The 20752-nt window shown below is 48.4% G+C and overlaps 11 protein-coding genes across 11 annotated transcripts; 5 read left to right on the forward strand and 6 right to left on the reverse strand.

Moving 5' to 3' along the window:
* Positions 1-140: 140 nt before the first annotated feature.
* Positions 141-1902, forward strand: BDR25DRAFT_102316 (uncharacterized protein). Its single transcript, XM_033683462.1, has 3 exons — positions 141-437; positions 507-804; positions 856-1902. Exons 1-3 carry the CDS (start codon positions 247-249, stop codon positions 1618-1620), a joined length of 1254 nt encoding a protein of 417 aa, XP_033552237.1. The 5' UTR covers positions 141-246; the 3' UTR covers positions 1621-1902.
* A 179-nt stretch (positions 1903-2081) lies between these two features.
* On the reverse strand, positions 2082-3762 carry BDR25DRAFT_350773 (uncharacterized protein; the record flags this gene model as incomplete). The annotated part of the gene is made up of 10 exons (XM_033694757.1): positions 2082-2221; positions 2286-2605; positions 2706-2781; positions 2824-2886; positions 2959-3098; positions 3156-3274; positions 3304-3388; positions 3427-3459; positions 3501-3614; positions 3719-3762. The coding sequence occupies 10 exons, from the start codon at positions 3760-3762 to the stop codon at positions 2082-2084; spliced, it is 1134 nt and encodes a 377-aa protein (XP_033552238.1).
* A 35-nt stretch (positions 3763-3797) lies between these two features.
* BDR25DRAFT_350774 (uncharacterized protein) lies at positions 3798-5904 on the forward strand (the record flags this gene model as incomplete). The annotated part of the gene is made up of 8 exons (XM_033694758.1): positions 3798-3964; positions 4018-4154; positions 4195-4435; positions 4464-4524; positions 4575-4655; positions 4692-5617; positions 5644-5679; positions 5757-5904. The coding sequence occupies 8 exons, from the start codon at positions 3798-3800 to the stop codon at positions 5902-5904; spliced, it is 1797 nt and encodes a 598-aa protein (XP_033552239.1).
* Positions 5905-6372: 468 nt separating this feature from the next.
* Positions 6373-6906, reverse strand: BDR25DRAFT_350775 (uncharacterized protein; the record flags this gene model as incomplete). The annotated part of the gene is made up of 4 exons (XM_033694759.1): positions 6373-6442; positions 6475-6494; positions 6535-6583; positions 6803-6906. 4 exons carry the CDS (start codon positions 6904-6906, stop codon positions 6373-6375), a joined length of 243 nt encoding a protein of 80 aa, XP_033552240.1.
* A 678-nt stretch (positions 6907-7584) lies between these two features.
* BDR25DRAFT_322617 (MFS general substrate transporter) lies at positions 7585-9407 on the reverse strand (the record flags this gene model as incomplete). The annotated part of the gene is made up of 8 exons (XM_033692047.1): positions 7585-7710; positions 7750-8101; positions 8159-8259; positions 8338-8426; positions 8466-8719; positions 8785-8905; positions 9160-9235; positions 9303-9407. 8 exons carry the CDS (start codon positions 9405-9407, stop codon positions 7585-7587), a joined length of 1224 nt encoding a protein of 407 aa, XP_033552241.1.
* A 204-nt stretch (positions 9408-9611) lies between these two features.
* Positions 9612-11060, reverse strand: BDR25DRAFT_350778 (uncharacterized protein; the record flags this gene model as incomplete). The annotated part of the gene is made up of 11 exons (XM_033694760.1): positions 9612-9653; positions 9689-9898; positions 10004-10050; positions 10118-10218; positions 10267-10310; positions 10381-10408; positions 10442-10521; positions 10551-10645; positions 10819-10839; positions 10909-10945; positions 10983-11060. 11 exons carry the CDS (start codon positions 11058-11060, stop codon positions 9612-9614), a joined length of 783 nt encoding a protein of 260 aa, XP_033552242.1.
* Positions 11061-11280: 220 nt separating this feature from the next.
* Positions 11281-12297, forward strand: BDR25DRAFT_155634 (uncharacterized protein; the record flags this gene model as incomplete). The annotated part of the gene is made up of 1 exon (XM_033683963.1): positions 11281-12297. A coding segment is annotated over one exon (1017 nt), but the record flags the coding sequence as incomplete, so codon positions are not given.
* Positions 12298-13853: 1556 nt separating this feature from the next.
* BDR25DRAFT_310783 (uncharacterized protein) lies at positions 13854-15810 on the forward strand (the record flags this gene model as incomplete). The annotated part of the gene is made up of 6 exons (XM_033691182.1): positions 13854-14073; positions 14145-14279; positions 14373-14396; positions 14448-14712; positions 14779-15427; positions 15517-15810. The coding sequence occupies 6 exons, from the start codon at positions 13854-13856 to the stop codon at positions 15808-15810; spliced, it is 1587 nt and encodes a 528-aa protein (XP_033552244.1).
* A 186-nt stretch (positions 15811-15996) lies between these two features.
* Positions 15997-17081, reverse strand: BDR25DRAFT_340167 (uncharacterized protein; the record flags this gene model as incomplete). Its single annotated transcript, XM_033693477.1, has 2 exons — positions 16653-17081; positions 15997-16445 (listed from the first exon to the last, which is right to left on the reverse strand). Exons 1-2 carry the CDS (start codon positions 16966-16968, stop codon positions 15997-15999), a joined length of 765 nt encoding a protein of 254 aa, XP_033552245.1. The 5' UTR covers positions 16969-17081.
* Positions 17082-18610: 1529 nt separating this feature from the next.
* Positions 18611-19360, forward strand: BDR25DRAFT_201735 (uncharacterized protein; the record flags this gene model as incomplete). Its single annotated transcript, XM_033684396.1, has 3 exons — positions 18611-18644; positions 18696-18815; positions 18873-19360. Coding segments are annotated over 3 exons (642 nt in total), but the record flags the coding sequence as incomplete, so codon positions are not given.
* A 231-nt stretch (positions 19361-19591) lies between these two features.
* BDR25DRAFT_350782 (uncharacterized protein) lies at positions 19592-20248 on the reverse strand (the record flags this gene model as incomplete). The annotated part of the gene is made up of 5 exons (XM_033694761.1): positions 19592-19705; positions 19752-19826; positions 19867-19917; positions 19959-19989; positions 20031-20248. The coding sequence occupies 5 exons, from the start codon at positions 20246-20248 to the stop codon at positions 19592-19594; spliced, it is 489 nt and encodes a 162-aa protein (XP_033552247.1).
* Between the last annotated feature and the right edge of the window lie 504 nt (positions 20249-20752).

Below are 20752 nucleotides of genomic sequence, written 5' to 3' on the forward strand. Positions count from 1 at the left end.
AGGCCTATATTCTATTTATATGTTGCCCTAGAGCTTTAAGTCGCGGTGCCGCTGTACGGCAAATTCCGTGCGTCAGGCGAGACCGTGCGTCGGCTGATAAAATTTAGTACCCCGCCACGGCGCAAAGCCACCTCAATCGACATCACTGTCCACCTTCGCTCCCTCCCACACTCGAACCTTTCCTTCCGCTCACTTCAAGCCTCGATCTGACTTCAATGTGGCCTGTCTGTGCCCCTGCCTTCCATAATGGTGGTCATAGTTGACTTGGGTGACGACTCGTCTGCACATGCCTCCAATGCCTCTGGCTTCCCCTCGGTCAAGCCACTGCATCACAGTCTTGCGACAATAAGCAGAGACACGACGCAGTATCCCGGGGCAGAGGCCAACAGGCCCAATCCCAACATCAATGGATTTTCAGCCGCCCTGAGCTGTTATCCGTGAGCCTGAACCATAGCAAGGACTGGATCCGCGCGAAGACGGCGATGCTAACGAAATTAACGTTGCAGTATTGTTAGACAACTTGCGAGCCAGCTCGATCTCAATACCCTGCACGACCTCTCCAGAACATGTAGGCAGTTCCGCGCGAACTTACTCGAATACCGCGACCAACTTATCAAACACACGCTGCATTGCGCCAATGAAGACCCTGGCGTCGGCATACGCCTCGTGCAGGGACTAAGGCAGTCTCTAGAGACTTGGGAGCAGGAGACGCAGCTCCCGAGGCAATTGACCAGCGGAAGGGTTGGCAAATGTGCCCGGGATATGGTGGGCGAGTGCCAGCGTTGCGGTACCGTGGTTTGTCGGGTCAGTCTGGACGCCATACACATGGAATTTCAGTGCTGAGAATGAAGGCAGAACTGCACCATCAAGCCTCCCCCGACGCCCACCCTTCGCGTCCGTCACCGCCGGCTCTGCCGTACCTGCACTAAAGCTCCGTTGCACCTTCTGACCGCCCCAAAGCGTATTCGCACTATGTCTTCGAGTTCTCCCCCACTATCTCCAAGACCAGCCCCGACGCTCTTCGACGACCAACCCACACCAGCATTTACAGCCTCCGCCTTCGATCGAGCACCATGTTGCTGTGACACTATGGTTTGGCTATGCCAGCCTTGCGGCCAGAATCTCAGGAGTGCTGACACCATGTACATTCGGGCGTGGACATGGCGAACTCGTTATAGCCACTATCTCGGTGGTGTTGGCACTGGTGCTGGTGAAGGCAATGAGGGCGTCAATTGCGGCCGAGGTCCGGAGTGTCTTGCAGCTAAGACAGTGGAGCATGAGATGGATTGCGACGCGGAAACGCTAGCCATGATAGAGAGCAAAACCTCTGAAGATGGGAGATGGAAAGGAACTAGCTACCACGCCCAAGAGATTGAGGGTGTCGGCGGCGTTGTCAAGATGAAGGCAAAGAAGCAAGTACGCGTCGGCAACTGTGTCAAAGTATATGAGGATGAGAGAGATAGGTCCATTCAGTACCTTCCTCGAGAGGTACAAGGCAAGCTAAGAAGCTGGTGTTCCTGGTGCCAGAGGGTCGTGCTGAGTGGGAAGGACTTAGAGGAAGAGATTTTTGGTGTGAGACCCCCTTCAAGTGTTTGCAGCTCCGAGTCGTCTGGGAGATAGCTTTGTGTAAAGACATTTGTCTTTGATGCGACAGTCTGCACACACTACAACACTACAAGCCGTTTGGATGCAACCCATCCTCACAAATTACTGCGCCCACTTCCGATCGACTTAGAGTATTGATATTCTCTCATCGAGCACAGTCCCTTTCGAACACCTCCCTCACGCAACATGATATATCACTGCCCCAAATCAGTCTGCCCAAGCCATGTTGGAGGATCTCTACAGTTCCCAGGACTTGTCCGCCGTAATTTAGACCTTTGAGGATATCAACGACGTCCTAGTAACTGCCAGGAAGAGATTGAATAAGCTGATTGTTTATTTTGAGAGGGTTGTGCTGAAAAATCCTAAATGGCTTCTTAGATTTGCTCCTTTGCACGCTAAGCTGTGGACGATTCAAGTTAAATTCATCAAAGCGCTGAGTAGTATTTGAGGGCTCGGGCCATGGTGACTCTGGACACTTATCCCGGACCAGTTCCCGCGTTCTTGGAGAAAGGGATGGGAGTTAGAACCCACTTTCGTCGGACCTGAGGCATTCCCGCACTTTTAGGGATTTGAGAAGGCTCATAGAGAGGGTGGGGCGAGAGATTGCGGTTTGAATCTACCACGGGGGGAAATGGTAGAGGCTTTCGAGAATAGGGATGGCGATGTGGATGTCTTGTCACCAATCTTCAATATCAAGATTTTGACCGGGGTGGAGGGTTTTATTACGTTTGTTGATATTGACGAGGCTGTTAAGTGTCCGCAGGGGTTAGGGGAAATGGGTATCGAGGAGGAAGCGGAGGTGGAGAAGTGATGGGGCCGCTCTGGAAATCGGTTCGCCGGGATTAGATTTCCGATTGTGAGATAATAGTTGTAGGGAAACGATATCTTGCGGGGAAGGGACATCCTCAAGAGTTGATGAATTGAATGAACGAAGGTAGGGACAAGGCTCTCCATAGCTGTGAGTTCTTGCAAAATTAGCTTGCAATCTAGATTAGGTTTTCTATCAGTTCAAATTGAGAAACCACTGGATAGAGATTAGCTATAGCTCAAGAGGACGTCGAGATAAATCAAAGTAAAAGTACGTACATAGTGCAGTCTACAACTGCTTATTACCATGTAAGGCGCTTTCCCCTAATCCACCGTGACGGGACCGCGAAATTATTCTTACCGTGATACCTGGCCATTCCATTTTGTAGCCTCGTTAGCAACAGTTGGAACTTGATTGCGTGAGCGAGTTCGTGTGCAGAGTGCCGAAGTTATATACCATGTCTAATTCATAGTCTCGTTAGGGCGCGTGACGAAGGCTAAAGTAGAGCTAACGTATATATTAGCACTGGGTCTCTAAAGAAATACTTGTATACAAGTAGTCCCTTAGTTGTAGGATTTCGGCCTCCCAATTCGCCCCAGCGCCGACAACGAGGCGGGCTTGTTGTATTATGGATGCCTCCAGACTGCTACACTTAGTTCCAATCCATGCGAAAACGGTGATGGCTCTTCAATTCACAAATAAACCAATTATCCATTCTTCCATTCAAATCTCGCCCCTAGACGGTGGCGCTGACGACAATCCCGAACACGCGCTTTCAGTACCACCACCTCCTTGGATAATATTTAGATCGCGTTTGATTTTGTCTTCAGGAATGCCAGCGTATCGATTCGTCGCCGTATCCTTGAATTAGTTGTCGATTCTTCCAAAACAATGTCAAACTTGCCACCGACTGTCCTAAATTTCTCCACAACTTTCTGCTCAGCCTTCAAGTCCTTCTTCAACCCTTCTTTCTCGCTTTACAACCTGGCGACTTGTTCCTTAAGCTCCTGCACCTCCAACTGTTTCTCTTCGCCTTCCTCCTTCTCCTAGTGCAGCGACGATCGGGGCTCCTTCACTTGCTCCTCACTCACCCCTCTGGCAACCAGAATCTTTCCAATTCTTCAGATGTTCCTGATGGCCAGTGGCCCCAAATTGAAGGGTCGCCTGCTTGCTTTCGGATCGAACGACAATGTCGTGCAGACTCGTCTCAATTTTGGAAGCCCATTAGTTGTCGCGAATTAAAGAGTTTTCTGTTTTTTCTAGTTTGAATATGCTAGTGAAAGGATTTCCGTAGGTTTATGTGACCCTGGGACTTGAGGAAGAGAGGAGAAGACCTTCGTCACTTCCATAATGGTTTAGCTTGGAAATTCGGTATATTCTAGGTATGTTTGTGATTTGGGAATTCATGCGAACCTCATGGTGCTACATACATATGAACAACTCAAAAGTCTTGCCTATTCAGGTGCTGCAAATTAGAAGTTCTGGCGACTATGATGATGAAGTGGAGTGTAGCCACGGCACTACCAAGCTCCAAATAGTGAAAGAGCGCGTGTCACACGAGCAAGGACCAAGCGCAGCACTAAAGTCTAAGCAACACAACGAAGCACTCTCCCAACAACAAACACCGTATTTGTTCTTTGCATATATTTTTGCTTGGTCATACCTTATCCACTTTCGCTAACACTGCAATATGGCGGGGAACCGACAAACCCCGTCCTATGCAGACTTTCGAGCGAACAGCGTTAGAGCAGAAACCTCTTCCGACCCTGAGATTCCATCAGAATGCTCGATTTGCACCGAAGAGTACGACAGCGGCCCGCATAAAGCCACCCGTATATCCCTACCTGAATGCAACCACGTTTTCTGCTTGCTCTGTCTTAACGATATGTTCTCCCACCGCCGCGATCTGCTTTGCATGAATCTCTGCCCATTGTGCCGTACCGTTTGGTTTCTCTCCGAGTGTCCCGAAGAGATTGAGAGGCTGGAACGGGAACTGCAGCGGTATCTCCGCTTAGGCGGTATGTAGCAGAACCTCCACTTTGACACGGAGTCACGTCACTTACACCAAGACTCTCCAGGAGCGCCGCACCTTGTCGGGCAAGCCTTTCCAGGTCTGGGTTTCAGATCAATGAGCCCGCTAGCTGAGCGGCCACGCCGACAGCCACCACGAGATGTTGTTGGACTGGATCAAGCAGGAAGGAATCCCTTTGAACCTTTTGGCCGCTTACTAGAGTTACCGAGTGTGCGTGTATCGAATCGATCGACAACTCGGCGACAGCAACTGCCATTCGAAACCGACAGCTACACTGAAGGTGACCCGATTCCTGATATTCATCAAGAAAACCTCCTCGGGGTGCTCAGGCGTCGTTCGCACAGAACGCAACGCCGAGGCCGTCAGTTGGTACCAACGGTGCCTGCCCCAAACTCAGTGGCAAACAACGGAGCCTCAGCATCAAGCGATAATATGAGGCAATTGGGAATTCCTAATGAACAACCACCTTCCCAATCCTCATCTCCACGCCTACCTGTAACGCCTCATCCGGACGGTGGTTCTGGTCATGATGACGACAGATCTAGCGAGCAATGTTCTAGTGAAGTTCCAATTCAGCGCCCAGGGGCCTTCAATTCCTTGAACTCCAGGCCGAGGCGAGCCAGCCCCTCTTATGGTCCGACCGATAACGGACTCTCAGGACTTTCACCGCCAAACAGACGCATACCAGGAGAGCCGACGTCACCTGCTCCACACCTTACGGGAAGGCGCAGACCACCTCAACTTCTCCCATTTCACACCAACCCTCCCTTCCCTTCATATCCCTCCATATTTATTGGTATCGAAGGTCGCACTCGCCCTGTCCAAAATCCCAGTGGCAGCCAACCGCCCCGATCCTCGCGGTACAGACTTGAGCCTTGGCAGCTCTCTCCTTTCACCCACCCTACTCGGGTTCAGGAGTTCCAGCAAATGGTCCAACAACGTGAACAGGCCATGGACCAACGCCAACAGGGGCTCCAACAACGTGAGCAACAACTCCAACAGAGTGAGCAGCATCTCCAACAGCGCGAGCAGCAACTCCGACAGAGGGAACAGCAACTTCAGCGAGATGTGGAAGAGCAACGCTTGGAACACACGCGCGCAAACACGGACATGAACGAGAGAGGGGCTAGGATAGACGCGCGAGAGACCGTAATTGAAAAACGATTGCAAGCGTTGCAGGAGCGGGGTGATGAAGCAGACTGACTCAAAGTGACGACGAGGTGAATCAGCGCGAGTGAGCAGAATGAGTGTGAGGGAATTAAAGTTATGCACTTGTACTTAATCTCAGCTGGGGAATGCTTTGTAGAACAGGGCTTCGCAACTGATTAATGGGCCACATAGACTCTGGCCGTTTTATTCAGTAGTAATCTTCTCGCAACGGCATCCTGCGCTTTATCAGTCCCAATACATATATACACTAGGACAAAAGCCTGTTAACCTAAACTGTGCCCCGCACTAAAATCGCGTCATGTAAAACTAACCACCTGGTTTAAACCCCACTATTTAACCATGAGACACTCTTGTAGCCAGGAAATTAGTAGATATTTAAGGGGAAAGCATATCTTTACTTCTGCGCAGCGCTTAGCTATATTAGCAAAGTCTAATATAAGCGTAATGTAGGAGGATATTACTGCTAAGTTTAGCTACACATAACAGCGTATTGCAACTCTAATTAAGAGATAGCAAAAACACTACACACTTAGGTTACTGCCTTGTTTTAGGCTTTCTATGCTTATTTGTCAGGCTTAAAATTCCTGGAAATACAGTACTACTAGCTTATAGAAGACACAGATCTTCTAAACTAATAGTACCTCTTTAAGAACTATTTACTGCATCTTTAAGTAGAAAGGTCTTACAAACTACTGCTATAAGCAGTGCTTAAAAGTAATTGCTGCAAGACTAAGGTTCTCTTATAAGTATGGTTATTTTAATTAGAAGAGAAGGACAATGTGACGGGTTGGACCCATGAGGGCCCGCAAGTGGACCAGATTAAAAATCTCGATGGGACCCGACATCCGAGGGACATCACATCTCGCTCATAAATATTGACTATGCAAACTGAATCCTCGCTAATTCAACTTGTGCATACCTTTTGGCTGACCCGTTGTGCACATTGTCGTACCGATGATCCAATGGATCTGGCCGCCCGTTACAGGCAATTCAGTTCTTACATAAATACTCTATTAGATTAGGGACAGGTGCTAAAGCAGAGTAGTGTCTTTAGTACAATAAAAATAGATATGCTCTACAGATAATTTAGAAGAAAGTTAAGTTAGAGAGGAAGAGCTAGGTATTACAAGTTGTGATCTAGGTGAATATAGCTAGTAGGGCTATGTAAGGACAGGGCTCTGCACCACTCCGCCATTACAACCAAAAAGGTGCGAATAATCAACCAACAGTTGATTTGCGAATAGAATAGTATATAGGCCTTACAGGTTAGCCATAGTGAATTAGTTATCATAGAGAGGGACCCTAAGAGTGCTAAGAACAGGTACAATACTAAAAGCTACCTTAAGGCTCTACGCAAAGGCCTATTGCCCTAGAACCCACCTAGGCAGATCTTTTTACAGGACAACGCGCCTATTCACAAGACTTAAGTAGCGCAAGTGTTCCTCAAAGAGTATAGGGGTTTAGACTATAGAGCGGCCCCTTCATTTCCCTAACCCGAACCTACTTAAGCACCTCTAGTAGGCGCTAAAAAAGCTAGTCCATAAACTTCGCCTTAAGTTTAATAATTAGAACCTTTAAGGAGGAGTAAGGCCAATTCCGCAAGGCATTAAATGACGCGTAGAAGGAGATACCTAATTCACTCCTACGCAAGCTTATAGAGTCCATGCTAAGAGAACAGCGCAGTAAGGAAGCCCTTAGGGTTATCAAACGAAGTACTAGGTCTAGGCAAACTATTATTCTAAGATAAAGCATAGATGGGTTATTTCTATGCATCAAGAAAGTTTCAAAACAATTCTCTATTTCCTTAGGCAAAAAGTCATGTGAACAGACTTTTATCCGGTGACTGTGTAATATCAGCTCCTCAGTTCACAACTTGTGCTGTCGTAGGACGAAGCTCCAGCAGAAGGCTATGGCCGAACAAACCAGAGAAACACCTACAATCAAATATATCAGTAGGCATATTCCTAATCTAAACGAAGTTTACTTTACGATGGGTCCAAGCCAAAGCCTCCACATAGGCACTTAGAATCACTGCAGCGATAGGGGGCTTAGCATTGTCAACATAGCGAGTATCCGACACAGCTCGTTCAATAATCTACGTTTCGTCAGCTACAACGGATTGCGACGTAATCACATCACCCTCTTCGAGCTTCTTGAGTCTCGAAAATCCCAACCTATCAAGTCGACGATTGAGCCCTCTCCACAACATCGCTTGCATCACGGCCCCCACACTAGCTAATCTAGCCACTATTCTAACAGATGAGGAGAGAAATAGAGCCGAGGTGGCAACTGCCGTGTATTGTGGATCGAAATCGACTTGGATACTGGTAAATATTGCAGATTGAGCGACCCGAGTACCGAAACCGCCTGGGACGATGTAAAGGGATTCGAGCCAGTTTGTGTGTCCATGCCAACGGAATATGAGGAGGTAGCCGAAGGTCGCGATTAGGGTTGCAGAGAGAAGCAACAATTTGTAGCGCCCAGTCCTGAATCAGTCTTCAATTAGTAAGCTAGGCTTCGTCAATAAGTACTTGTTCTCTGACCTCAGAATGATGGCCCCGGACATGACACCTCCCACTGCATTTCCGGCAACGGCAAGAAATAGGTGTGCACCGGCGACCGCGTTGGAAGCTTTGGCAATGATCTAGAAGTAGAGCGGAACTGCAAACATCAACTACCCAAGAATTAATCAAACGCACAGTTGGGCAAGGCATACACGTACCCCCATCTGCGCAGCCGTTTGGAGGGCCATGACGACGAATGAAACGACGGAGTCCCGATGCTGCAAGAGCTGCAGCGGCAAAATTGGTTCTTTAGCCATCTAGCCTTCGGTTACTATAAATAATACACCAAACACGGCTACTATGCCAAACAGAATCGGGATGATAGGGTGGGTCCATGGTAATTTAACACCACCTATCTCAAGGGGTAATAGGAAGCCTAGGGTAGTCATAGTCACCAGCGTTGCACCTACGAAGTCGATTCTCGCAAATTTGCTTTGCTCTGGTCCTTCTTCGACTTTGGGATCCTGGTTGCAGTTTGGAAGTGTATACCCAACAAGGACGATCGCAACTGCTGCCAAGGGAGCCTGTCCTAGAAAAGACCTGCAAAGAATTAGCAAGTTCAGGTTGGTGAATCTGAATAGTAGTAGCTGAAATCACCGACGCACCATCTCCATCCCACCGTGTCAGCAAGCCACCCTCCAACTAGCCCTCGAAGACTTCGGCCAGTTTTTACAACAGCATTTACATAGGAAAGCCATGACGCCACATGGCGGAGTGGTATGAGATCTTGCCACAATATCAGCAGAGTATAGAGGGAGATGTACATTGGGGGAACATGGGCACCCGTTACTATGCAGTTGGGCTGAAACATAGAAAAGGTGCCGGGTGAAGCGAAGTGGAGCTCAGCTATTACTAAATGCATCACAGCACAGCTACAGATTGTCTTGAAATGTTCTGCCTTCAAGTAGCTCCTTAAAGGGACGAATCCTATTACTTGAGTATGGGAAATGTGATGGAGATCATTGAAAAGGTCGACAAACCGGTGATAATTATTGAAAGCAATGCGGTCATGCCCGCACTGCCAGATCCAGATACGATGCGACCTAGTATGACGTGCTACATGGTAGTCCCAATACCTCCGAAGCTCTCAGAATTCAACAACGTTGGCTCTGAATCCACTTACACAATTGCACTGGGTCACAGTAAGTATATATTTAAGAATGATTCCATCGATATGTTTCCTACCATCCGAGACCAAAGAGAATATATGCCGCAAGTAACGGGGCATCTTTGCAATATAGGTCGCGCAATTTTCCGTAGTACAATGTTTATCAACTCAAAGTAAGCTTGAATTCGGACACATTTAAGCTGACTAAAGGTTGAGTTGATGCAGCTGCAAGAGCAAAGCTAGTAATTAACTAGCTCGAGTCGTGAGGAGCATTGAATTCTGAGGATGATGAGATGTGCAGCAATGAAGAGTGAGCCATCAGCGTCAGAGATGAAGGCACCTATTGTTGTCAAAACTTAGAAAAGGCTTGCCGACGTGCGACTAACAGGAATAATTCGCACGATAAACGAAGACAGTGCTTCGGTTGAAGGAGAAGTTGGACCTGGCTCCAGCCTTGCTTCTTCGTTAACCGCGACCGAAGCAGAGAAAGTGTCGCTGGAACTCGTACTCGAAATGAGGCTAATGTTGCTCTCAGACAATACACTCTCTGTTTGAGTAATTAGTGCCGTCTGTTCATTAGGTTTGGTGGTGTGGTTTAACATGTTGGTAAACTGGACCTAGTGGGGAAAGATATATTGGGAAGATTAAGAATGTAAGCCATGATAGCACTTATCTGCAAGTAGTGGGCATTTGACTCAGGCAGCAGGTCACCCAACCATGGCTGTGCCAAGGCTGACCATGGCTAGGCCAGATGTGGTTGGTGCTGCGGGGATGATTAGATTAGTTAGCGCGCCCACACAAACTAAAGCAAGCGTCCCATGCTTAGGGACGTGTACTGTAGTGAAACATTGCGTTATATTCCACTAGCGCCGGCGGTCCTGTCGTCATACGCCGACTAGCCCTACCAAATGCCGTAATTATTCGTGCGCAGCTAATATTCGCCAAAGTTTGCTGGTAGTTAGCTTATCTAAGCGCGCACGAATGATTAGTAGCCCCGTTAACTGTGGAGTTATCAGTGTAGAACTACCAGCGGAGGAGCCGGGATATCGGCCTGTTATCTTGAGAACCCTGTACTCAGTTGTACTAGGTTAACCAGAGCGCGCCCGTTTGGCGTCAACTTTCTCGCGATCGTCGTGGGTGTCTTAAGCCCATACAAGGCACGGCCGGGGTAGTTCATAGTAGTATTGGTGCTAGCAGCAGCGCAAATCATGAGTGAAAAGGCTGGGGGCTTAGCCTAGCCCCGGACACATGACATCCCATCACGTGCCTTGGTACACATTTATCCTTTCTTGAACCCTTGAGTCTCCTCAAGGATTCACCTATCAATAATATCCTATACCACCTCTCTGCGCTTCCTACTTCCTGCATACAAGGCTCTCATAGCTTGGAATTAGCCTTTAGCGCGCTTAGAAATATAATTCTATTATATGCTTCAAGTTACATGAGTATTATAAGATATTATTAGATTATGCCTAAAGCTGTTAAGAAACCCCTTCAAGAGAAAAAATAGCACCTCAGAACCTTCGTCCACAAATCATCATTTCACTCTTAACTCATGTCCCCTTGCAGGCTATAAATTCGGTTAAATGAGCGTGCACGAATCAGAATTGCAGCACTGCACCACGTTTCCCCTGGTTCGCTCCCAGTATGCGACCATCCTCGCGCGACCATGTGAATGTCTGCATGCAAGGGCACACGAGACACACCACCATAGCGCTGGGACGAGCCCTTGGTGATGCACGCCATCAACGTCCCTATATCACTATGCGGCATAGATGCTGCCTTACACCAAAGCACACGTCCCTAAACTGAACTTCCGCCGATGACCATTCAGTCACATATCACTGTTACCCTCGCCTTGCTCGTTATCGTTGCCTCTGCCATCAACCGCGACGATTGCGCTGCCACGATCCGCAATGAAATCCAGAATCAGAGCCTAAAGGCTGACAACTGGACCTTCTTCTACGATATACCTGCCCTGTTAGACCCCAAGAGCACGCTGTCCGTGAGATTGGGATCATGCTTGAGCAAGTGCGGCGGCGGCTTCAGTTGGTATACAGGCAGTGAGATCTCTAATCGTATGATCGGCTGGCTTATCCCCGTTCTTGTGCTTATCGGTAACATGCATATGCCACCTCTCAGCGGAAAATACAAGGCCTTCAGCATCCTACACTTCATCGGCGACCCTATTGACAGTATACTAAGTCTCCAGCATACCCTAGGCATTCGCCACGCAGCACACGTATGGGCTGGAAAAACTGTCACCGAGCACAGCTTAACGGGACGAGTAGCACCTCAAGACCTTGCTGCCGTCTTCTGGGCGTTTGACACATTAAATGCAGGATCCAGCAACACGCCCATCCGCATCCTAGAGCCGTTACTACACCTACCGGATTTCCCCTTCGCAGTCAATGAGGCCGCAGCAGACATACGGAATACCACAGTGAAAGAATCAGCGCGAACATACCTAGCTATCCTCATATACCTCAGCACCGTCGCCACAGCATTTATCAAAGCATCGAGCAGTACAACACAATTCGCGTCAAGACCAGGGAACCGGGTCGCCCTCGCAATGCTCTACTGTTGGCTACTCCCTGCCATCCTGCTCTCCACCTCCGCCGCCCGCTTCACGACGTCAGATGCCTGCATTCGAGCAATCAAACGCTTCACCCGACATCTCCGCCACCCCAAGTTCACAGACACCTCACTCTTACCGGCTCAGTTTCACTCGCACATCACCACCATGGCCAGAACAACCCACAGCGTCCAAGATGCTTCACCCTGGTCCGGGGCTATCTACGTCTACCGCCCCTGCAAGCCGTTCATTTCCCATCCCTTCCCCTACTACCCCTCCCCAGTCTCCATGCTTCTGCTGTCCATCATCCCCATCCTCATCTCCATGTGCGTGGCCATAGCCATCAGTTACAACACCCCCACCATCGGCTTCGGGTGTCGGTCCATCGCTGAAATCTCCATCAGTTGCATGTGGCTCTTCTCCTTCCTTATCACCCTTCTCCTTCAGAAACTCCGCATCGCGACGGGAAAGTTCCAACTCCTCGTTGTTGGTGCGAAGGACTTTCTGATCGGCTGCGGCGCTCTGCTGATTGTTGCTATTATCTACGCCGGAGCATTCAATAGCTGCTGGTGCTGGTCTAATGGCGTGAATGGCGTTGTCAATCATTCACTGCACGTGCTACTCGGGGTGGATGCGAATCTACAGGTGAATGCTGAGACGATATATCCCGGGCTGGTTGGGGGAGGGTTGGGGGCGCAGGTGGTAGTGTTTTTGGTTATGTGGGGAGGGGGGTGGGGGCAGACGAGCTGGTGGAAATGGGCGGTTGAATGGGGGTTACGGCAGACCAAGAGAAGCTATCAAACCGTTACTACAAGGGCGGGAAATGAGAGTGGAATTCCTTTGGTGGATAGGGGTCCGCTCCCTGATGGACGAGAGGTTCATAGGTAGTATTACTGAGCAGATCAATTCCAGAATGCTAGTCGTTTACAATTGCACAAGTACAGTCTTTCACTGGGTCTCTCTTCACTAATATCTATCAAGACGCGGAGAAGTTACACTGGCTAACGATTGAGAGTTTCGAACGAGCTCTTGGCTGATGTGGAAGATAAAATCTGAGCAATAAGAGGGGGGAAGGGGAATTTTTAGGAGCATGTAGATGAGGAGTATTGCGCAGCTATATCTGCCCAGTTTCCATTATTCGATAGCGCTTCTACCGTTCTTGGACATACACACCATATCTTGTCCGTAATGTATCCCAGTAGTGAGTCGTCTCACTGAAACCCCCAGCGCAAGTTGAAATTCTGTCCCGGGTGTTGCTTGATGTATCTTCTAGCTTGGAAAGCGCAATGACTTGGAGAGCTTCGGTGAAGGATTTCTCGTTGGTTGGCTAAGGTGTGAAAGGCGCGTCTACGAAACTTGAAGGAGGTGCAATATGTTGGTGTTCTTTCAAAGGAGTCTGCGATGTACACATAGACATATATCATGCCCGCATCGGAGTTAAACAGGGACATGTCGCGAGATCTATCTGCGGTTTAAGAGTTTGAGCATGTTCAAAGTAGCCACTTGCAAATTTGCCTGTGTTGAAGTCTAGCTGATGTATCTCAACTCAACCTCGTCTCCACCGCCACCCACCCCGTCCTGAGCGTGTTAAACTCCCTCCTCAGCAAGACACAGCAGAATCATCTCAAATAACGTACCTCATGGGTGTGCCGGCTACTCTGCTAGAATCCTACTAAAACTATCCTAACATTACAATGCCTTAAGAATAACACTAATTAGGACCTTTAAAAGAAGCTAGAGTACAGCTTGCGCTTTAGGCTGTTAAATAAGGTGTAATAATTACCTTATCACACGCTGTAGCTTTTTACAATGTCTTTTATACAACACTAAGCACGTTTTTGTCCGACAGCGAAGGGGTTTGTGCGAAGGCTGCATCATCACTAATATTCAGCGGCTGTGTGAGCTTGAGCGTGGAGTTTTCGTCTGCTTAAAGTCTCTGCATCTCCTCTCTCCCTACACTACCAGCAATCCTTCGAGCTACGACAGCAGCAATGGCAATGTTTTTAGATACTTGTTGCGTACCTCAGTCGCATCATCCGCTTCAAATTATACATTATGATGGGCGCCCGAAGCCAAAACGACCCTCACAGCGTACTTCCCCCAAGATCCGGTTTGGCGAAGATGGAACGGGGTCGAACGCTGAACAGGAGAATGAAGAAGATCCTATACCTACATCTGATGAAGTCGAACTTGCCGATTTGGCGTGCTTAGGTAGGCATCCCTATCGCCGACGGAATGTTGGTGTTTGCTCTGGCGTTGTCTGACGACTAACAGGGACGCAGCCGACAACGAAGCTAACTACGAGGTTAGCGGCAGAAGAGGAGAAAATGGCGATGTTGGCAATGATGACCCCACGAACGAACGGGAAGGTGTCTCAATGCCAGCCTCTCAAGAAGACACAGGGGATAAGGCTTCACGTTAGCCGGCCCCTTATAAGAGAAGTAGTTAAGATAAATGCCCTAGCCCGGTCGTGATAGTAGCTCACGCATGCATTTTCTGACTATGCGTAGGAAATGCGGTCATTATCAATGATAGTTAGTCGGACTCTGAGGCCGACTCGGGCGACCTGTACGAAGAAGATCCAGGTTTGCACATGGGCGATCGGCTTGAGTCCCCCAGTACTTCGACCCCGGAGTATCGTGATACGGAGGTCCCTACCGGCACGACCGACACAATTAACTTAGAAACGGTTAATAGAGCGAAGATTCAAGCCAATAAGCCCCCGCATGGGCGACTACCATCAACGCCGCCGACTAGCCCGTCGATAACGAACATCGAACAGTTGACGGAAGAGGCCTTCCGCTGCATACATATGAAAGCCACCGCACATCAGCGCCCGACGGAAACAAGGTGAAGTCGGAAGATGAGCATCCGCTATTGCAAGTCTATTCCTTCTATCTAACAGTACCAAGTTAGACTTCCTACCATCGAAAGTACGAGCAGCGGTAGCAGCAGCGGAAGCGATACTGATGACGACGACCACAACGGCAAACACACAACGTCGCTGACCCGCAAGCGGAAACGCTCTCCACCAGCCAACAACGCAAGTCACAAGCGGCAAAGTCGAGAACCGAACACAACGTTAAAGCCGAGCACTACTTGCACCAAACCCTCTGCAAGGCGACAAAATCTATCTCTACCCCAGGAGAAGGCAGTCTCCAATCATGTCTCAGATGCTAGACTTGCTTCAGCAGCGCAGTCTAGCGTCTGTGATACTAAGATGTGCTGCGGTAAGGACAGCAGTGCCGAAAGCAGCGAAGGGAGCGGTGAGTGGGGCCGCCATCTTCGAAAGGGACGGAAGCCTATGGGAAGCAATCAAGGCAGCGTTTGGTGTTCACGTTTAAACGCTAAGAATCCGTCGTCCACTCCCGCTCCACTGCATGCGAATCGGAAAACGAGGTTGTCTGCAAAGGGTGTATCACCTGGACAGATACAGTGGCATCTATTAGACATAGCATTCCACTCGCTCTCGGCCTATGTGTCGTTTTTGATAGCTATCTTCCGTGCTTATAGTGGCCCGGGAATGATATCTACCAGCCATGCAGTCACCCTCTTGAAGAGTATTGTGGGCGATCCAACAAAGCTTGAGGATATCACGATCAAGCCGCTCACATCTGACACGTGGTTTCTTACGAGTTTGACATATTTGCTCAGTGGTGCTCCGGATGCGGGATAGGCCAGCCACTGCTAGCTCCATCTAGCTTGCCACTGAACAGGGCAGACACTGCATCTCCACGGGATTATGGACGGCCTCGCGATGCTGTCGTCGACGACGACGACCAAAGTGCATATGAAGATTATGATAAGAAGGGCAAAAATGACGAAGAATATCTAAGCGATGTCGTTAAGAAGCTCTCGAGCTCTAGGACTCATCCGCTGGTCAGAGAAGGACGACAACAGATTGCGCAATTGGGGAAAGCAAGGCAAGTCTTGGAACTGGATATGTGATCGATTCCCGGACAGATCTCGGGGCGCCATGTAGGTACACTATCCGAAGCCGCGAAAGAAATCCTGAAAAGGGATAGTACAGATCTATCAAATTATTGCTCTCATCCGCGTCGCTTTATTTCTTCGCATCGACAAAATCGCCTCACCTTGACATACTAAGATCATAGGCTGCCTCTGTGAAATGTTTCACATGTCTGATCTCTGGTGGGAAGGTGGTTCGTTGGTCGATAGGCTGGGGCATCCCTCAGAACTTAGGAGTGCCACTTGATCACGGTCGAAAGCCCTCAATTCTAGCCCGGTGACCTCGTTATTAGCCTCGTCAACGATTTTCGCTATCTTATCCTTCAGATTGCATGGGTGTTTGTAATCTCGCTTGTATCCGGAATTACTCCATACTGGCGACTTCATGTTGTAGACGTTCGAGCACAGCTCTCCAAAACTCATTCCGAAGAATGGTGCTACTGGATACGGCGCTAGCAAACCCGACCATTCCATTCCCTTTGCAAGGGCGCCGTAGAGTATAGAGCCACTCTCGAACGAGTTGATGCCGCTTGGACAGTGATAGTCCCTCTGACAATATTCATCGAGGAGATCGTGTAGTTGCGAGATAACGTTGCCGATTGCTTCGATGTGGGCTTGATCGATCCGGTATATAGAGTAGGTTAGCCAGGTGTTAGCAACTGGCTCGAGACCTGCCCACGAAGCGTGTAATTGAAAGACCTAAGTTCGGCGACTCATCCTGCCGACTCTGCTTGATAGCGACTACTGTCGTCAGTGCGAATTCCTTAGGTAATCTCAGTACCCAAGCTATGCACATCCACAACGTGAGATTTCGACAGTACTCTGCCGGGACTGGTGTGGTGCTTTGATATCCTTTATCCACAAATCCGTCAAAAGCTTTACAGGTTCTAAGTAGCAGTAGTATTCGGCTAGTACGACGATCTTTGTAAGCATGGCTAGAGGCGCTGACCGGGGTATGTAGCTGTTACGAAGATGTAGTACACTGAGAAGAATTGAAAGTGCATCTTCGTCCCAGTCGTCGGCATAAATGTGATAACGACGATCGTTCCCTTGGAGTCTCCCTTCCATCCAGCTTCCGGAAAGCATGCTTTCAAAATTTAGGCGAGGCCAGTCTGAGTTGACTCGAATAGACTTCATAGCGTATTTTGGTGGGGGCGTGAAAAGCCTATGCTAGAGGAAGAGGCAAGCTTGCAGTATACGAATCAGCGCTTGCGGCGGGTATCGGGGGCGCGACTGAATGGATAAGGAGCACGGAAGCACTGCCGGGACGGAAAGATGTCTTTGGTAGTCGACCTATCACCTATATGCTTTTCGGTACGCTCTTATCTTTGCACCGTTCATCGTGGCTTATGCAAGAAGCCATTCAATGCGGAGATCTTTGCTTATCGTGCCGTTTAGGACTGGGATTATGTTAGCCCAGGACGCCATATATGTCACGTGGGATAACCACTGGCTAATTGGTCCATGTCCACATGTATATTAGTACCAGACCTTGGACACTCAAGTCTACAGAGGTCATACCGAAATACACATTGTCTCTACAACGTCTCCACACCTGCTTACACAGATATACGAGCGTGCGCTATCATCACGTGACCTTACTTCCACTCGACCTCCTCAGATACGAATCGCGACGGAATACAAGTATACAAATGGAACTCACCGAGCGCCTAAGCAGACGGATGCGCTGTTGCCTCGGCTGAGGAACGACAAGCGAGTGGATAGTCGTAGCATCGGTGGTGAAGCATCAGCGACTTGTGCCTCCTTCACTAAACGCCAGCAAGTGTTATAAGTAGATCGAAGAACCATTTTACTGTGCCTCTTTGTCATAGATCGTCCTTTGGCGTGATGTGCAACGAGAAATCAGCCTGGTGATATTCTGGTCAGCCAATATCATCCCCACATTCTCCACTTCAAGTTCGGTCATGTCTAGACTAAGCCCCAGTGGTGGGCGCGCGCATAGCAGAGCCTCAAATAGCCGCATCGATGTAACACAACACAGTAATTACTATATAAGAGCATATATTAATCTTAGATCTACCTCCATAGGCGCCGGAGCATATGCTTTGCCGTATGCGGCACAGTCCTTCATCCGAGTTGGGCAAAGGGAAATGTTCGGTTCTGCCTTCGCTCATTCGTTCAGTAGCTATGCCTCGCGCTCCATTTTTCAAGCAATGTTTGGATGATAGCGGCTCTATTCACAGCGCGTAAATATGTTTGAGAACTTTGAGGGTACCAATGCATGAAGGGAAAGGAGCGTTCTAAAGAATGGAAATACCTTGTTTCATCAGTGAAAACCCAGCATTTCTTGAGTCCTACTCATCAAGGCTCGACCATTTGTTAGATGGCTTCGTGAGCTTGGCTCCGCCTTTCATTACAACCACGCGCTTTTTCTAACATTCTCCGTACATATTTTCGGTCCTAAAACTTGGTGGCTTTGAGGCAAAGCCTTGAGTCCAGACATAGCAGCAGTTTAGGATTGTATGAGACTGCACATCTTAAGAAGTATGTATATCTCCGAACTGGAGCAGAGACTGCACACTTAGAATATCAACTGGTGACCATTCCTATTCGCATTAATCTTCACCTTCTTTCTTCCTTTCACTTTTTACATCACCCCAGACCTTTTACCTTTTATCGAATTCCAAATACCAAATTGGACCCTTTCCACCGAAATGGGAATTTCTTATCGCATGCGTGAGTGGTTTAGAAATTCCTCCCTCAAGACTTGGTGGGCTGAACATGTTCTAAAGAAAACGTGAACTACCGTCTCTGGACGTACCTGCTACCAATACCGATACTTATTTTCTACTGTAAGCCACCGCAAGAGGCATCATGTATACACAGAACTGACTTGTGTTTAGCTCTATCTCTAACGGGATGTGTATCAACTTCTCCAGGTATTTCTAATATATTTACTGTTAAGTTGCAGAGATTCAATGAAACAAGCTCTCTGCTATCAGAAGTCCGGCTTGGATATTTCGGTACGTCGTTCTGGAAAGCTAAACTACTATATTCGAGAATTTCTAATCAGGAACTAGGCGTTTGTGCTTCTGTATCAAATGGTCTTTCGTGTTCACCCAGCTCCGGAAAATCCGTCGATGCCCTTTTCAGCTCGCTGATCGGACCCAATTCCAACACCACGTCCAACCTCAGCGACGACTCCAGGCACGTTTTATCTATGGCACTAGACATACAGTCGAAGATCATCATCTACCTTCTTGCTGTTGCCGGCGTATTGTTTGCTATCAGCCTTTTTTTTATCAGTCTCTTGAAGGGGCACTTCAGAATGGCCGGAATAGAGAATGTGAACGCAGGGAAACGAATCCAAATGCTAAGAAAAGTTTCCATGATGACGATGTGGGGCTCAGTTGCGTTTGCACTTGCATCAGCTATATCGATCAATCAAGCAACAAGTGCCATGGAGTTTATCACGAGGGTGGATAGCTCATCGAGTATCGAGATTACCGCGGGAAAGACGTTGAACATTCTTCAATGGCTGCTGTTCGCATTCTCGACCCTCTTTGCGGTTGGTATATCGAGCATCTTTACGAGAGAAGGTGGAATGATCAAGTCTACTGGTTCATCTGAAATGGCTGGTGCGAGCCGAAATAATGCTGGAATGGGAAGAGCGGGAGGCTCCGGAGGTGGTCCACCTCCCTTTCCTCCTCCTCTACCGCCGCCACCGCCGCCGCCACCATGAGTCGGGGCTTAGCTTCCCAACTGCTTCTGGTATGTGGCTCTTAAGCATATGCAATAATTATTTGGTTTTGATACATTTTGTTTGTTGTATGCGGTCTCTCTCACTGTCACGTGCAAAGCGTTTGTTGTGCTTAGCAGTTTTTCGACTTGGTTCCCATAGACTTTCCGCGCTCTTAAATCGAATTTAGACACAGAAAATGTTATCAATCTGGGTCAACAATGCTGTGTCGATAGCAATATTGGCTGAATACATTTCGGCTCAGCGTGGCTAGTAACTTGAATATCATACATCCCTACCACGAAAGGCCTCATGCTAGTAAGCATATTCTCAACCTGCAACTCATCATTGTAGTTTGGGAAAACTTGATGAATCACATCTGCAAGCTATCGAATCGAGTATCGCACTGTGAAATGCGCCTTCGAACATTCCCAGTACTCAGGATTCCAGCCTGCACACTCCCAATCACGATACCCGAAATCTTTCCTCTCTTATCCACAAAAATATTTTTATATTGAGGTCTGCATGAGTGAAAACGATTTTGTGTTTGACACTATGCGATATCGAAACCTGTTCCAATGCGTTTTCGTTCAAGAAAAGACCCCCCATTAGGTGCTCATTGAATTCGGCCTCGTCGCGGGATCTCAGCTCTCTACTCCTCGAATCAGCAATACGCCAATCTAGAATGCCACCACCCAAGGGGTTACATATCCACATCTAGACTTTACACTAGACGGTCGGGCCTTAGATAGTGGACAATTCTAGAAGCTTGAGGCGAGTTCGTTCAGGTGCAAAATGCGGGCGCGGCTGGCTGTGCTTCGCCTGCACTGGAACATGGGCATTGCGGCGAAGCTAAGATACCCACCGATTGAGCGGTTATAGATGGAAGAAAGGTTCTCACGGCAATTGCAGATCTTGCATGGAGAAATTTCAGAGCATTAGGCTGGAAGAATTTCCCTCTCGTTAGGGATTTCTGGGAGGTGTATTGAACGGTAGGGTAATATATCCCAGTTACTCTTCGTATATCCATTGCTCCAAAACTCAATGCAGTAGTACTATTCGTAAGAAGTACCAATTATAACATCATGGACACCCATATCCAACCGCCCTCCCTTACTGATCGTCTCCCTAACTGCCTCCTTCAACGTCTCAAAATCTCTACCGCCATCTTCCTCGCCTGCATTAGTCAGATCCATAACGGCCTGAAAAAAATTCCCACCA

The sequence above is a fragment of the Lindgomyces ingoldianus genome, assembly GCF_010093535.1.
Source record: "Lindgomyces ingoldianus strain ATCC 200398 unplaced genomic scaffold BDR25scaffold_5, whole genome shotgun sequence".
Taxonomy (NCBI): Eukaryota; Fungi; Ascomycota; class Dothideomycetes; order Pleosporales; family Lindgomycetaceae; genus Lindgomyces; species Lindgomyces ingoldianus.